Below are 16593 nucleotides of genomic sequence, written 5' to 3' on the forward strand. Positions count from 1 at the left end.
CGGCCCTGATCCTGTAAGTTACTAACATAATAAACTTTGGGTCTGCTCTATCCGTGGACCAAAATTTCCTGTGTTCCAGATGCAGAGAATGAGGCGGCGTTTCCAAGGGGTGTCAGCATCAACGTCTTGCCCGCCCAGGACCGCTCGAGGCTTGCACAGCCTGAGTCTTGACATCGCACTATCGACTAGTAGAGTTGGCCCCTTTTCATCGTGTGCTTGTACAGAGATTCCAAGCCACAACATTCAACGATGCATGTGAGCACCACTTCTCTCTGTCAAAAGGAAAACATGACTACCAGTCACTTCGATGGTGTCCACCATTCCACATTCTCGTCATTCGTCTTTCTTTTGGTCCCCTCTTCTAAATCAACTCATACTTATGCGTTTTGGGTTTCATGTAGGCCTCGATTGCCCAAGCATGTCCACACCAGCCAAGATGACTTCCAGTTCCCCTACTGAAACGGATTGGGAGCCTAACTGGGACGGGATTTGCTGCTACAAACTCACGAAAGCGTTTCCGCGCGTCATCAAGATCCTCAAGCGTGCTTTGCGCCCCTTCAAGGGGGCTGGCGAAACCGTCGACCTCGCGTATCGGAACTGGCTTGACGAGGACACCCGCGACGACGCCAAAGCCTCCTCGCGTCTGCGAGAGGACGTCAAAGCCCGCCTCCACCGGGGCTTGGTGGGTACCTTCCACCGTCACGCGCTCGTCGAGCGCTTGGAAAGCCTCGAGAGGTCGGCAGGGTGGAGGAGCTTTGAAGGCTACGGGGGAGTCGCAGAAGGAGGACGGCGCCGTCTCGAGCGACGGGGACGAGCGCGAGATCCTGAGGGTCGAGGCCTTCTGCCGGCAGCACGACGTCCACTTCTCCATCGAGCGGGTGCTCGACGACCCGCTGCGCTACATCCGCGTCATGGGCGCCCGGGGCCACGAGACGCCGTGGATGGAGGTCTTGTGTCGGCTGCCGACATTGCCCAATAATGTGTCCCGCGAGAGGGAGGCTATCTGGTTCGAGTGGCCTTGGGACGATTGGTATGCCTCTTGGTATCCCTCCTGGGCATCAGGGTCTTGACCTGCAGTCATTGGGAAGCCCAGATGTTCTAGGGTATGGCGTACAGATGGTGTCTGCTTGTCCCTCACAGATACAGGGATCTGTCTAGGGTTTTACCCCTGAAGTACCGATCAATGGGCCCTCGGGCAACCGAGAGCGTCTCTCTGCGGTTTGGACTGGCACCCCGGGAAATCATCTTGAGCTATCACCAGCACGTGATAGCACGTCACTGTGAGGTCTGTCTCTAGACCGTGTTCCAGGCTTTACCAGGTCGGCTTATTTTACTGCCTACACCTTCAATCTTCACCGTATCCCTCTCGGCACGGTTCTTTTTCTTTTTGAGTGCTATGCTTCAGGAATTATTGATCCTAAGTTATCGTATAGACCCAATTGGCTTCCGCTGAATACTCCGTCCGACCTGCTGGTGTTTGGGGCACTGGAGATCTAAACTCCGTGCACTGCTGGCTTATCTCCGAGCTCAGCTTCATCGCCTAGTGTTAGCTTAACCCTCCCATCCCCAGAACGCGTCATTTCTTTTCTGCATGTACAGTACTTACCTGCAGGGCTCAATTCAGCCTTGGGACTCCTCCACCTGCGTGCCGCTTCAGCTGCCAGAGATGACCGTCTACGAGCCTCCAAAGCCATGATCCTCAGGAATTTCCCGCGGCCGCCCGCCTGCCGCCCGACATGCGTTGGCTTGTTCAGTGCCCGCAATGGGCCACGGGCACCGATCCGAGCCCGCCCGGTGCCGGCCTATGCGGCGTCGCAGCGCCTCTGCTTCGGCCAGTATGCGAATAACCCACCGCCCAACGAACCGAACCCGAAGGCCGGCGCCAAGGCAGCTTCCAACGCCGTCCCCAAAGCGCCGAGCGCGGCCTCGAAAGACCCGCTCGTTACGCCGGACAAGACCACGCAGGAGCAGCGGAAGGCGGACTGGGCTATAATGAAAGAGATGGCGCATTACCTGTGGCCCAAGGACAGCATCTCCACGAGGCTGCGCGTCAGTCTCGCGGTTGGCCTGCTGGTCGGGGCCAAGGTCCTCAATGTCCAGGTGCCGTTCTACTTCAAGAGCATCGTCGACGCCATGAACATCGACGTGGGCGCCATGGGCGGCAATGCCACCATGATTGCCGGCAGCATGATCCTGGCCTACGGCGCCACCCGTGTAGGCGCCACCGTGTTCCAGGAGATGCGCAATGCCGTGTTTGCGAGCGTGGCGCAGAAGGCCATTCGAAGAGTTGCCGGCAACGTGTTCGACCATCTGTTGCGGCTGGATCTCAACTTCCACCTATCCAAGCAGACGGGAGGGCTCACGCGTGCAATCGATCGCGGTACTAAGGGCATCAGCTTCCTACTTACGAGCATGGTGTTTCACATCCTGCCGACTGCGCTAGAAATCACCATGGTCTGTAGCATTCTGACGTGGCAATACGGAGCTCAGTTCGCGGCCATCACAGCGGTGACAATGTCTGCCTATACTGCCTTTACCATATGGACTACGGCGTGGAGAACCAAGTTCCGCAGGCAGGCAAATGCGGCGGACAACAAAGCTTCCACGGTGGCAGTGGACTCGCTCATCAACTATGAAGCTGTCAAGTACTTCAACAACGAGAAGTTTGAGGTGGCGCGCTATGACAAATCTCTACTCGACTACGAGAGGAGTTCCATCAAGGTCCAGACCTCGCTCGCGTTCTTGAACAGCGGCCAGAACATCATCTTCTCCAGCGCATTGACAGCCATGATGTACCTCGCCGCAAATGGCGTCGCGGCCGGCTCCCTCACGGTTGGCGACCTGGTTATGGTGAACCAGTTGGTCTTCCAGCTATCCGTCCCTCTGAACTTCCTCGGCTCCGTCTATCGTGAGCTGAGGCAGTCACTGCTGGACATGGAGACTCTCTTCAACCTGCAGAAGGTGAACGTCTCCATTGCCGAACGCCCCAACGCCAAGGCACTGCAATTGTCCAAGGGCGGCGAAATCAGGTTCGAGAACGTTAGCTTCGGATACCTGCCCGAGCGACCGATCCTGCGAAACCTCAACCTGACTATCCCGGCGGGCAAGAAGATTGCCATCGTCGGACCCAGTGGGTGCGGAAAGTCCACCCTTTTGCGGCTGCTGTTTAGGTTTTACGATGTCGAAAGCGGGCGCATCTTCATTGACGACCAGGACATCAAGGATGTCACGCTAGGGTCTCTTCGCAAGTCTATAGGAGTGGTACCTCAGGACACACCGCTGTTCAACGATACTGTTGGCCACAACATCAAGTATGGAAACCTCGAGGCTTCCGAATCCCAAGTCACCGCAGCAGCCAAGCGCGCCCGGATCCACGACATCATCTCCAGCTGGCCGGCCGGCTACGACACGAAAGTCGGCGAGCGCGGCATGATGATCAGCGGTGGTGAGAAGCAGCGCCTCGCGGTCTCCCGGCTTCTGCTCAAGGACCCGCCTCTGCTCTTCTTTGACGAGGCGACGAGCGCACTGGATACCCATACCGAGCAAGCCCTGATGCAGAACATCAACAGCATCCTCAAGGAGAAGTCCAGGACCAGTGTCTTCGTGGCCCACCGCCTTCGCACGATATATGATGCCGACCTGATTATTGTCCTCAGGGAAGGCAGTGTGGCTGAAATGGGAACACACAAGGAGCTCATTGACCGTGACGGGCTGTACTCGGAGCTCTGGAGTGGTAAGTTGACAACACCCCGGCATGTGGCATGCGCGTAACATACTAACTTTATCGTAGCCCAAGAAAGCCTCTTCAACGAGGAGGGAGAACAGGCGAGTTCCAGCCAAGCAGCCAAGGTGGCTGCACCTAACGCCGCCAACACCCAGCCGCGGTCTTAACGTGGCGCCTTCGGTTCACAGACGACACGTCGTACATGATGAATTGACTGAAGGAGTTGCTCCACCAGATTGATATGCCATCCCCTGCTTAGCCTAGAGGGCTTACGAAGGTGCAGGCGTATCTGGCCAGCCATGGCATTACTTCATGGCCGGCGGGAGCGAACATTCCCAATCCACCAGGGCTGAGACTGGTGTTCCTAAGCAGGGCTGTCACAGGCAGGCACAATGTCCAGTAGTGAGCTGAGCCATCACGGTCCGACACTTAGTGATGCGGTAGCGATATCCGACAGACTGCGAAGGGAAGCTGGGACGGGCCTTTCCGGGATTAGAAAAATCGCATCCAAATTGCGAGACCACGCAACCCACATCAATGAATCTATGTCATCCCGTATCCGTGCCTCGGTACCACACACAGCCGAGTATCACGTACTTTATCTACTTGGTAACAGGTCACATGGACGACGCAGTGCAATCAGCGTCCGTGATGAAAAGCGACCGTAACATTATATTCTATCGTCATGTGCTAGTATCGGGTCCACTAAAGAAACGAGTGCATCGTTCGGGCCGCCTATTATAGGGGTCTCCCTAGTCTAAAGTTTGTCCTGGAGCTTGAACTTGTTACTCTTATTCACATAGTCGGTTAGCATAGCCAAACGGACAAACTCCACGAGTCCTCAGTGGAAGGGAAACGACGCAAAATATGGGAAACGAAAGGTGATATCTCTACAGGAAGGCCTGCTGTGCTAACCCAATGAACGATTTTCTCCATAACTCCGAGTTGCCCATCATAAATGGCGTGTGTGTTTGTGTGGTCGTCAACGTCTGCAATGCTTTGAGTGGTATATCCTTTCTTCTCTAAAACAAGCCCCAGCGGCCCTTCTCCTTTTCCGCGCCGCCCTTCTTGCTGCCAGGCTTGAGTCGCTGGCCTTCGCGGCCCTCTAGTTGCCGGAGGCTCTCCATCTTGTCTAGCACGAGCTCGAGCAGCTCCTTCCGCCGAATCACCTCGAGATGCTTCTTGATCTTGGGGTCCTCCTTGGCGAACTTCTCAACGTCTTCCTCCGACAGATGACGGCCCAGGCGCGTGTCCAACTCGCGCGGGAAGTTGTAGTAAAATTCCGACAACAACTCGACGTTCAAGAACAAGACGGCGGTTGATGCGAGCTTGGTGGCCACTGCATCGAGGAAGACCTCGGGACAGTGGTACTTGTTCTTCATGCTGGCGCATTGCTTCGACTTTACAGCCATCAAGCGCATCTTGATTATGTCCGCGCGGTCCCGGAGGAATGCTGCTTCGCGGCCTGCGGTGCGTTAGTGTCTGCCATGGTTTGACATCATCTGAGATGGGATAAATACCTTTTTTGGAGCAGAGCAGCGCTGAAGCCGCCAGCTCCGGCTTGGTTTTCGTTCTCGACGATAATGTCGCCCTTGCGTGCCTTATCCACGAAGTTCAAGACCTCCTTGAGCTTCCTTCTGCCACCTACGGTGCTTTCCAAGTCCTGCATGGCACCTTCGCAGGCTTGTAGTTCCTTCTTGAGCACCCCTTGCACATGCTCGCGGCCTTGGGTCCACTCGCGATCCTCCATGTCGATATCAAACTTGAAAGGCTTGATGCAGTTTTCCACCTGGTCGCTGGTGCTGTAGAATCGGTCGTTCAAAATGCTCGAGGCAGCCTCGGTTATGGCCTGGCGGGCAAAAGGATGGCTGACAAAGGTAGATTGGCCTATCAAGTTGTCGACGTGCGATTGGATGGACGAAGCCACCACGGTTGTAGCGAGGCGACCTACGCCCAACTTGGTCAGGGAGGATGTGGAAGCGTCCAGGCGCCGGTGCCAGAAGAGCGAGTCCGGGTCGGCCTTGGGAAGGTCGGCCAGATTGTCTGGCTCGAGGATAGGAACCGAAAGGTCGGTAATGGGCTTATTCCAGTATCGTGCCGCCAGCAGGTCAAGCACCCTCTGATCTAGTTCGTTCTTCAGTAGTTCGTGCATTTGCGGGCGGCCGAACTCCTCGGCGAATTGTTTGAAAGAATGCTTGAAGGCATCTAAGCTTTCGGCCAAATACGATTCAGCAGAGAGAGGCCTGTCGTTGTACTGAACCTTGAACTCATAAGTAGCTTCCTCCAGCTCTTGCTGGATGGCGTCACTGGTCGCTTGTAGGCTGGCGGACATGGTCTGTTCCAGCACGTGCATAAGCTTCTTCCGCAGTGTGGTAGTGCCGACACTGACTTCAGAGCCAGGGCCGAACTCCAGTGGATGTGACGAAAAGTAGGCGTTTTCGTTCTTGGTGATAGCAGTCAACACGTTGGTCTTCCCCGTCTTGAAGAGCCCTGTGGGCGTGGGCACTCGGGAGACAACACCCACGTAGCCTAGCCGCAGAGGATACTGCCTGTCATTGAGGATAGCAGAACCTCGAACAGCATCGACCAAGTCCATCTTGGTAACGACACCGATCGTGCGCTCTCCTCTTGGGTCAACCCTTCGGCTGGCGCGCAGTGCGGCTGAGTTTGCCAGATCCACATCGGCCGCGGAGATGGCCAAGATGACATTTGGCGCCTGAATGTATTTGTCGCAAAGCTCGGAGATCTTTTGCTTCAGCTCAAACGGTTGGTTGTGGCCAACAACCTGAATATAGCCAGGCAAGTCGATAAGGGAGAGGTCTGGAACATTTGGGGACGAGATGGACAGGCGGATGGGATCGTCCGAAACGCACTGAGAATCAGGCACCGCTAGGTTGAGCTCCGTGAGTGTCCGTTGGATGGACGAGAAATCCGAGATTTTGCCGAGACCGAGGTCCGGAAACTCTCCGTATTCAGTGTTTGATCCCGGAGTGTTGATCAAGGTGAGTTCAATAGGCCGTCTAGTGACCATATTCGTGCCCTTGGGCAGGAATTCGTGTCCGACGATAGCCTCGAGGACTGAGCTCTTGCCCGAGGACTGGGATCCTATGACGACGATAGATGGCAGCGTCAGAGTACTCGACTGCCCGACTTTTTGGAGAATGTTTCGGATTTCGATCATCTTCTTGGTCAGAAGCATCATCTGGTCATCCTTGGCGACCTCCTCGGACCCCCTCGGGTCGTCTTCGGGAGAATGCTCGTAGCCGTATGCAGCAGCACTTCCGCCGACGGCGGCTGCAGCACCTATCCTGCTCCTTTTGGGATCCTCGCCTCCGGGGCCCCCACCCCCGCCATCCTTTCCGGTGCCGATTTCTTCCTGTAATCTTAGCACCTTTTGCATCCACTCGGGCAGCCCAACCTGGTCTTTTGTGCTTTGCCATCCTTTGCTCATCTGGTCTGCGATATCCTTGGCGCCACCGAATATGCCCGAGGCTGTTCCCGAAACGGTGTTTTTGGCGGCGTTGATGGTGTCCCAAGCATAGTTTCCGGCAGCCGAGGCTTGATATTGTAACCAGGCCAGCCCGGCAACCGTCACACCGCCGGCCATGGCAGGGATCCTTATCAGCTTCGCAGCAAGCTTGGGCAGAAAGCGGATGAAGGAGGCATTTCGTACGATGACGGCATTGTGGAATGAATTTCCGCCGTACCACATTCGCCGTCTCGTCGCTCGTACGGCCGCGTCGGCTCGGAGGAGTCCGCCGGAGGGAAGTTGGTGGTACTGGCGGGAAGCGTTCGTGGCAGCCGACCGCGTGAAGGGCAGGCGCCCGGCGGCTGCTATAAGCCGTCCGCTCATGCTGTCGGTTCGCAGCGGAGGCAATAATTCGTGATCGGGAAGAAGACCATCCAGAGAGGATGGAGCGGGCGCCTTTGCGATGTTGGGAAAGAGATTGGATTGTTGAGTCTAGGAGGAGAGCAGGCGGGATCGCAGGCTTGATAGTGCCGATAGGGCCATGGTGGTGGCGTGGAGCTGTGAGATTGCATTAGGTACGTTCATGCAGCAATGCACTTAACAGAAGCGCCGGGTGGCTTGACCGACAGTTGTGGCTTAGCGTCAGTCAGTGGCTGGGCCACTACCAACTACTCTAACCTACTTCGTACGTGCCGGCGTTTTCCGGCCCCTCGCGTCGACAAACTACTCGAACCCACCGATCTTCTTGGGGCATGGATTGATGCGATAGAAAGAGCCCGGTTGGTTCTGGCCATCGGGGAACCTGTGGGAGCGGTGTCGCTTGCCTTGATTCTAGGAAGTCACTCTTCGCGAGGCGGCACGTTGATCCTAGAATGGTACCAGAGAGCCCAGCAGAGCGTACCTAGATTCATACCTCTTACCAATTCGAAAGATTACTGTAACGAGCGATGCCAATCTCAGTGGGACATAAATGTATGCATGAAAACCCTCGGAGGGAACCGGGGTGCTATATATTGCCCACACGATAACCGAAGCCTATAATACAGACATCGAGATGCACACAGTACCTGTCTAATCAACCAGCTACCTTTCGGCAGCACGGGGTTTACCTCTGACACAGATATTGTGACTCGCACAGATTTGATTACAAATACCGTAGCCACCGTCGGTCACGGCCACGGCCACGGCCACGGGCAAAACTACTGACACCCTTCTGGTGACATCGGTCTCCTCAGTGTTGGTGACGTACGACGACTGCCATCTCAATACTAACACAGAGTGTGGCGGAGACGATATTGGTCCCTAGTACAGGTCATAAATTTACAGCCATTGCTAACATGATTTCAGGGCCAGGTAAGTCGTGGGCCCTGGTTACAAATAACACCCTTTCTTATATGGGCAAATGCAACAATCCCACCATTTCAGCGATCAATGGCCACTGTACGTTCCTCTTACTTGTGGTTGCTCTACCCCTCTCACGTTGCCTGCTCGTCTTGATCAACAAAGCCTCCATGCATCTTCATCGTGTATACTGCAAAGGTGCTCAAATCTCGAGTGGCTCATGATGCGGACATTGACGTTGTGCCAGAGTCGCAATATTTACCGTGCCACGGAAGGCATCTCCAGGTTAAGTTTTATCAACATGCTCAACCGACTCCTGAGATGGCTGCAAATTATTGACTCCAGCTCAGCCGGATATGGTTGGAACCAACATCCACCAAGTAGTACATGCCAGGAAGGTCCTCAAAGTGACACTTTCTCCCCTAACAAGGCACGGGCGAATGCGACATGGAGATTCGACTACATCAGTTCATGGGTTGGCTGGTGTGCTTCCACACTCACCACGATACCGTCCACTTGCCTGCTTGCTCTAAATGTCTCTCGGTCCCTGAAGGGCCTCAAATACTAGCCTGATGGGCGACACATGTTCTCTCGGACCCTGTTGGATAGCTGCAATGGCACAGTGAACCTTGATGGGCCAATATGCTCTGATTTTGTGCCTGACCCAGGGTATATAAAGAGACCGGGTTCCATTGCTTTGGAAAAGAGCGCTGGGTATACACTTCTCAGCTAACTGCTTTAAAGAGCTTCTCATTTGACAGGAGCACCACCACCCACAATCAGATCGTGGCATCGAAAATAAGCCGCCAATGTGAAGATCCTTCAATCCTTCACCTTCGCCTACTTGTGCGGCTATGTCACTGCCGCTGCTCATCACAGCCCGGGCTACAACCGATGCCCCCGGCCTTGAAAAGGCGTGTGACGAATGCACCGAGTGCTTGAACAACGCAGCTACCAGCCTCGATATCGGGGCAGTCACACTTTGCTGGGACCAGCACTGCGAAGCGTGTGAAGAGGGCCCACAGCAGAATGGACAGGGGATAGACTCACAATCTTGGTCATCTACCGAAGACGATGATGACAAGGTGTGCGACAGCTGCTTCGCGTGTTTGTACGATGCGGATGACAACGAGGATGCCGAGAAAGTCTGCTGGAAGAAGTGCTGCAACACGTGTAAAGAGCAGCATAAAGACGACGACGACTCCGGAGACGAAGACTAGGCGTTGGATGTCGATACAGGTAGCGGGCAGGGGATGTCGGCTGGCGGCAGCGGCCGTGTGCATGGGTAGATGTCTAGTGCCTTCAGGTGACCGTATCAACACTACTACCGATGCTCCCGAGGTTGAGGTTCTGGCAATCAGACAAAGGGACCGACTAGCGGAGCATTTCCCCGGATTCCCAAATGGCTGGGAGTCTTACCCTGCATCAGCCCTACACAGACTAGGTAGGTGCAGACTGAAAGACACTCCCATCCTGGGCAATATTTTGACATGTACTTGATAAGAAAGCCCTAGGGCGGGACAGATCAAAAGGCCCCGGAGTGCAGGGTGGGGTGGACGGCGGGCGAGCAACTGTCCTGCCAGCGGTTTTTGGTTAGTGCTTCAGTGCATTCAGGGCATTCAGGGTCGGGTGTCCACTGAAATTGGGGGGCCTTGCGGCGCAAATTGGCAATCTCATTGCCCGGGACTATGGTATCAGTATGTACTACCTGAAGTATTGGCAGTGAGGGACCATGCTACTGGGACAACAATCGATGCAACACACGACATGTCTCCGTAATCGGCCGACTCATATGTAGGTAGGTACCGACAAATCCATGTGTGTTTTGGTCCCTGAGTAAACGGCCATGCAGTCATCACGCATACATACCTACCTACCTACCTACCTACCTAAGGTGCATAAGATATCCCGACATTCAGACTTATCCTCAGCAAACAAACCCCCAGACCGCCTGTCTCCCTGCCTGCTAGCGGCAACTGCTTGGACCGACGACAATCCCAACCAGGGGAACTTGCCGTGGGGGAGGACAAGCTCAGCTAAGGCGCCCCGAAAAAGAAGATAGATCCAAACACCATCCTGCTTGACCACTTTGACGCAAGACAATCCGAACACAAGCCACGTTGTTGGCAGAACACAGGGCAACCAATCCTCCAGGCAATCCCTCTGTCTACCTACATATGGCTTCGACCAGCTCTCCATCTCCATCGCCATCTCCATCTCAATCCCTCCACCTGGAAGTGGCCTCTCCTCAGATTACCTCTCCGCAACACCACATAAGTGATTGATACCGCCTATGCGTTGCGGCCATGTGCCGATTTCTGGTAAGCTGATTCTAAGCTGATTCCCTCTAGCCCCCTAGGGGCGCCACGGAAAACGAACGAAAGTCAAACTAACCATCTGTTTCCCTCCACCTATGTAGGTATACCGCGGCAGCGACGAGATCCTGCTCTCGAAGCTCATCCTCGATCCCACCCATTCCATCCTCAAGCAATCATTCGATTCTCGATTACGACTTGTAAGATATCACCCGGATGCGCCACCGCCTAAGCTCCGCCCAGGGGTCCGCCCGTTGCTAACTCCGGACGGCAGGATACCAGACGAGGCCAAAACAATGCCGACGGCTTTGGCGTCGGCTTTTACACCGACGCGAAACTCGGTGCCTGCCCCTGCCTCTTCACCTCGACCGTCCCCGCTTGGAACTGTACCAACCTGCATCGACTTGCCTCCAAGACTGCCTCACGACTGATCTTCGCCCATGTCCGTGCTACTACCGAAGGCTCTTTGAGCGAGGACAACTGCCACCCCTTTACCAATGGCAGTCTAATGTGGATGCACAATGGTGGCCTGGGCGGCTGGAAGTACATCAAGCGGCGGCTGGGCGAGAAGCTCCACGATAAATGGTACCTTTTCGTTCAAGGCGGTACTGATAGCGAATGGGCGTTTGCCCTGTTCATGGACCGCCTGGAAAGACTGGGCGTCGACCCCAGCTCCCAGCCCGAGAATGGCTTCGGCCCCGCCATATTGCGCAAGGCCCTGCTTCAGACCATCGAAGTCATCAACGAGCTGACCACGAGCATACCGGAGAGTGTGGTGCAGAGCGAGAATGTGGACACGAGAAGTCTTCTCAACTTTGCTGTCACGGATGGGCATAGTGTAATCTGTACCAGATATGTCAGCAGCAAGACGGACGAGGCCGCAAGCCTGTACTACTCTTCCGGCACCCAATGGGAGACGAGGCCCACGCCGGGGGACAAGGATTATCAGATGGAACGGCGAGATAAGGGAGCCGACATCGTTCTCGTCGCCAGCGAGCCGCTCACATTCGAAAGGGGTAAGAGTCTTCGCCATGCCGCGTCTTGCTCAGTATTTGCTAAACATGGTAACAGAGAATTGGGTTAACGTCCCGACAAACTCCATCCTCACTATCCACCGCCAGTCGGTTATGGTGCACCCCATTGAGGACAGCTTCTCCGAGACAGACCCCTACCATAAGCGATCGTCCGCCTTCGCGACGAAGAAAGGACTTACCACCAATGAAAAGGCTGCTACGCAGGTCATCAACAGCCCCTCGCCGATGCCCAATCCTGAAACAGGAGCCACGAAGCCTGTGCTCGGTCCTCTCATGTCGATGAATGGCCGGGCGCCTGACTGCTCCGCAAACACCAATGCATCGCTGCCATCTCGAGGGAAGACGCCCTTGTCCCAATCGCAAACCGCGGACACCCCGTCGGACATACGAACTGTGACATCACCCCCGGCTCCTCGGCCTGATGCGCCTGCGAAGCTGCCGAGTCAAGGCAACATTAAGAAAAAGCGTCGGTCTCTCGCACAGGGTGAATGGTCTCACCCTGCCGAGTATATCGATTCGGATATCCCTCCGCAACCATCGGAGAGCCCCGAACTAACTCCCACTCGAGCAGCTGAATACGGTAATCCCGAGAAGGCTGCAAGGATATTGGGGCTGGCACTCTAGAAGCAACGCGAGGGGGGTGCGACCCGGGATTCATCTGAAGCGGGGTGGAAACAACATCTGGCGTGCAGAAGATCTAAAAGACCCTCGCATCCTCGCAGCAATGCGAATCTCTGGTCAGAATGGGTAGGCAGACCCCATGTTGTGTAGCATCACGCGCACTTTGCATATATCCCTTAGACTGTGCTGCTATTGATGAGGCGAGGCGTTTGGTGAAATGGGTTGAAATAGCGAAGAAATCATGGAGCGCTGCTTGCTTTACTCCGTTTTTGTCCTGGGCGATTTAAGCCGCATCCCCTGTACTATATTATCGTGCTTCTGCCTGGAAGGATACGTTTTCCTACAGTTCATAGAGCGCACCAGAGAATGACAATAAAGCGTGTAATTTGCATGGCTGATCACTCGGGACGTAACAAGAACAATGCATGAGGTGTGCCCACAGTTTCATTTACTCTTCTCAGGGTCAGGTTCGGGGGAGTCTTGTCACGTAGACATCCAGAACGAAATAGCACAGTGAGACAGGCACTAAGTGGCCGACAGCTGGTGTTGAACTTTATTCGTCTTCTCGTTATTATAACCCAACTATGTAATGGATTGGATGTTGATATCTTTCTCTAGGGCTCTCTCTTTGTAAGCCCAGTCCTTCCGCAAAGGCCATCGGTGTATTTGCTAGTAGATCACATATACAATTCGCATGTGGTATATTCGGTGCAGAAAAGCCACCCCCTGGGGGACAACCCATCCAAATAAAAGGACGATTCATCATCAGATTTCCTCCTGCAAATTTCCCCGCTCCCGCGCTCGTAAACCAAAAACAAACCAAAAAGCACAGCACCAGATCTCATAAAGAAACAACAAGGCTAGACTTTTAAACCAGCGGCCATCAAGGAACGGTTCTAAGCAATGTACCGGAACTCGGGGTGCCGGTAGCCAAGGTCGGCGATCTCCTCCTCCGTCTTGCCCTCGAGGCGGTAGTCGCGGCCGCCGCGGGCGCGCAGGCGGTTCTCCCAGTTGCAGTAGAAGATGCCGCCGAGGGCGAGGAAGAGGGTGCAGATCTGGCAAACGAGGTTGATGGTGTGGCCGATGGGGAAGGTGGGTCCGTCAACGGAGAGATAGGCCCAGACGGCGAGGATGCCGCCCATGGTGCCGAGGGAGACGATCCAGCCGCTGGTGACGGCGCGCACGGCGGGGCCCGCCGAGTTGTTGAGGCCCCAGGACAGGAAGCCCGGGCCGCCGGGGAAGGCGCCCATGGCGACGAAATAGATGCCCATGTACTTGATGTTGTCGTTGGTGCTCCAGCGCAGGACGGCGAAGCCCGTGATGCCGAGGAGGGCGAAGAGGGCGAGGTAGAGGCCGCGCTTCTTGGTCTTGTCGCTCACGAAGGAGATGGCGATGGCGACGGCCGAGGCCACCACGTAAGGGGGCACCGAGTAGAGCTGGGCCTTCTCGGCCTTCCAGCCCAGGTTGAGCAGCACGGTGGGCATGAAGACGGAGATGCCCTGGACGGTGACGTTGATGAAGAAGAAGCCCCCGGCGCAGATGTAATTGTTGATGTTAAGCATAGCACGCTTGATGTGGTGCGGGCGGACCTTCTCGTTCACGAGCGCCTTGTGCTCGAGGCGCAGGCGCTCTTCGGCAATCCACTTCTCGCGCTCGTTCAGACGTTTCGACTGCGCGGGGGTCTGCGGCAGGAGAAGGGGCGCGAGGAGACCGCAGGCGATAGTCAGGAAACCTTCGAAGAAAAAGATGTTGCGCCAGGTGTGGATGGGTGCTGCTGCGGTGCCCCATTCTGGAATACGGGCGAGTGCGGTTGCGAGAAGGCCTAGTTGGGGTTTCATGTCAGCTTTAGAGGCTCTAGAACACTATAGCACCCTCTTGCAAGGAAGTGAAAGGGGAGTTCTTGTATCAAGATATATAACGACAAGCAAGTATAGGCCGACTTACCTCCAAAAGCACCAGCCATCGAAGCGGCACTGACATAGATGCCCACCCTGAAGTACAACTCTTCGCGCTTGTAGAAGTTGCTGAGGAAGAAGGCGATGCCCGGCATGGCGCCACCCTCAAAAATACCAAGAAGGGCGCGCAGGCCGCACAGCTGCTCGTAGGTGGTGACGAAGGCAGTCATCATGGAAACGAGGCCGAAGCCGACGACGAGGCCGGGGATGTAGAAGCGAGGGCCGATTTTCTTGAGAAGCAGGTTCGAAGGGATCTCGACGGTCAGATACACTATGTAGAAGATGGACGTTGCGATGTTGAAGCGGTTGTCGCGCTTCAGGTCCAAGTCCTTCTCCATGCCCTGGATTCTAGCATTGCCGATGTTGGCTCTGTTCGCAAGGGAGGCGGGTCAGTACGTGGTTCTCCTCTGTATGCCGTGCCCTTGTCTGGACAAAAGCCATCGTTGACTCTGGTCAACTGTCGAAGCTACCATCCGACTGGACATACCCGGCATTGTAGGCTTCGTAGGTCTCGAGGAGCCAGGCTATCAGATGGCCATGCTGGCCAGCAATGCCATCCATCAAGCCTCGCGTACACGTGCTCCCGGTACCCACGTCACACCACCCGTTGATGGCAGAAACTTACCGATCCAAGAAGCACAAGAGGTAAAGCAATGTGACGGTTGGGACGATTTGCCAATCCAGCTTGTGGCGTATCACGGTTTCTTCCTCGCGCGTCCAAGAGATCTCGTAGGTCTCCGAGTCGCTCTTGTTGGCCGTTTCGGCCTCGAGGGCACCCACGTCCTTCTTTTCAGGCGTTATGGACATACTGTGAGGCTGTATAGATATAGTGACTGGTGGGGAGGAGGCGGCGCTTGAACGGCTCGCTGGCGGCAGGCTTCCGCGGTCTCTTAGCGTGGCCGAATATTTTCTCCGCCGTCTTCTGTCTTGTTGTCCAGAAAGGTGCTGGGGAGAAGCAGCAGTGAGAATAGCCACGTCTGGACAGACTTGAATACCCGAGAGGAGGATACGAGGAGTAAAGAGGGGAATGAACGGGTCCCCCGGTCGGCAGCAGATGTAGAGACATGTCCCTTCTTATCTACTACCGTTGCTGCTGCTACTCCTACGCCTATCTACTCCTCCATTGGACACTTTTCCTTATCCCCAGGTTTTATCTGAGTTTGGCTCCCCCTGCCACTACCCGGCCCAAGCCAGGGAAAGCAAAATAAGGGACAGGGCCAGGGCTATGGCCAGGACCGGGATGTAGGAGTCAAGGATGCCGTACAGCAGGTGGCATTGTAGTAGCAGAGCAGGCCGGTCACCATGTCCCGTCAAGGCGATGGACAGCGAACGGCTGTGGCATCCAAGCCTAGACCCTGCACTTGCACGAGCGCCAAGGGCTTGGGGTAGGAACGGCAGATGCCATTGCAGCGAAACGTTGGCGTGCTGATTGGCTGCGAGACGGGGTTCTGCCTCTGTGACCAGCAACCAGCAAAACCCCAAGTCATGCTGTGCTTGGCGCCCAGGCAGATTAAGCTCTCCTAGGCAAAGCTCGTGCTGTATCGACCTGGATCTCATTGGTCCCGCAGGGTGCAAAGGGGACAGGGTTACCAGGGTTTTGATTGAGTATCTCGCCGGTCTAAACGTCTTGGCCTTTTTGCGGGGAAGAAGAGCGAGAAACGAGAGGGAGGGAGAAAAAACCGACAGACAGACAGACAGAGGGGGGGAAAGAAGGTGAGACATGGACAACTCCCGAGAAACCTCCAGAGCTGACGTCGCCTATGTAACCCAAGGTCTCCCTCCGCGTGCTACGACGTCGTCGGCAGTAACATCTTTTTTTTCCTCCCTTCTTTTCGTTTGCTGGAGAAATCGTGGCGGGACTTGTCTCTGAGAGTTTTGGGGGTTTGGCTTTGCATCAGCCAGCATGCGGAGAAGTGAAGGCTTCCGCACTATTGGAGGGTTCGTGGCCCGCGGCTATTCGAGTTAGCGTCTTTCGAGGCTGCATATTGTCAACGGGCGAGGAAGCGGCTGTTGGATAGCTGCAAGTCTGCCACGCTAACCAGCACATCAGACCAGACGAAAATGCCTAGTGGCCTGTTAGGTCTTGGGTTGGAGCGTACCAGGATTGCTAGACTTCGCCGCGCAAACTCAATTC

General features: G+C 55.4%; 6 protein-coding genes across 6 annotated transcripts; 4 read left to right on the plus strand and 2 right to left on the minus strand.

Annotated features, from left to right (window-relative positions):
• Positions 1–436: 436 nt before the first annotated feature.
• PG986_000906 (uncharacterized protein) lies at positions 437–1070 on the plus strand (the record flags this gene model as incomplete). The annotated part of the gene is made up of 2 exons (XM_066837128.1): positions 437–682; positions 780–1070. 2 exons carry the CDS (start codon positions 437–439, stop codon positions 1068–1070), a joined length of 537 nt encoding a protein of 178 aa, XP_066706021.1.
• Positions 1071–1692: 622 nt separating this feature from the next.
• PG986_000907 (Iron-sulfur clusters transporter atm1- mitochondrial) lies at positions 1693–3891 on the plus strand (the record flags this gene model as incomplete). Its single annotated transcript, XM_066837129.1, has 2 exons — positions 1693–3733; positions 3791–3891. The coding sequence occupies 2 exons, from the start codon at positions 1693–1695 to the stop codon at positions 3889–3891; spliced, it is 2142 nt and encodes a 713-aa protein (XP_066706022.1).
• An 855-nt stretch (positions 3892–4746) lies between these two features.
• On the minus strand, positions 4747–7577 carry PG986_000908 (dynamin family protein; the record flags this gene model as incomplete). The annotated part of the gene is made up of 2 exons (XM_066837130.1): positions 4747–5189; positions 5267–7577. 2 exons carry the CDS (start codon positions 7575–7577, stop codon positions 4747–4749), a joined length of 2754 nt encoding a protein of 917 aa, XP_066706023.1.
• A 1811-nt stretch (positions 7578–9388) lies between these two features.
• PG986_000909 (uncharacterized protein) lies at positions 9389–9754 on the plus strand (the record flags this gene model as incomplete). The annotated part of the gene is made up of 1 exon (XM_066837131.1): positions 9389–9754. The coding sequence occupies one exon, from the start codon at positions 9389–9391 to the stop codon at positions 9752–9754; it is 366 nt and encodes a 121-aa protein (XP_066706024.1).
• A 1086-nt stretch (positions 9755–10840) lies between these two features.
• Positions 10841–12507, plus strand: PG986_000910 (Dug3p; the record flags this gene model as incomplete). Its single annotated transcript, XM_066837132.1, has 4 exons — positions 10841–10855; positions 10954–11049; positions 11124–11865; positions 11921–12507. The coding sequence occupies 4 exons, from the start codon at positions 10841–10843 to the stop codon at positions 12505–12507; spliced, it is 1440 nt and encodes a 479-aa protein (XP_066706025.1).
• An 893-nt stretch (positions 12508–13400) lies between these two features.
• PG986_000911 (uncharacterized protein) lies at positions 13401–15266 on the minus strand (the record flags this gene model as incomplete). The annotated part of the gene is made up of 3 exons (XM_066837133.1): positions 13401–14326; positions 14449–14828; positions 15085–15266. The coding sequence occupies 3 exons, from the start codon at positions 15264–15266 to the stop codon at positions 13401–13403; spliced, it is 1488 nt and encodes a 495-aa protein (XP_066706026.1).
• Positions 15267–16593: the final 1327 nt, after the last annotated feature.

This window comes from Apiospora aurea, assembly GCF_038362705.1.
Source record: "Apiospora aurea strain CBS 24483 chromosome Unknown utg000001l_segment0_segment0, whole genome shotgun sequence".
NCBI classification, from domain to species: Eukaryota; Fungi; Ascomycota; class Sordariomycetes; order Amphisphaeriales; family Apiosporaceae; genus Apiospora; species Apiospora aurea.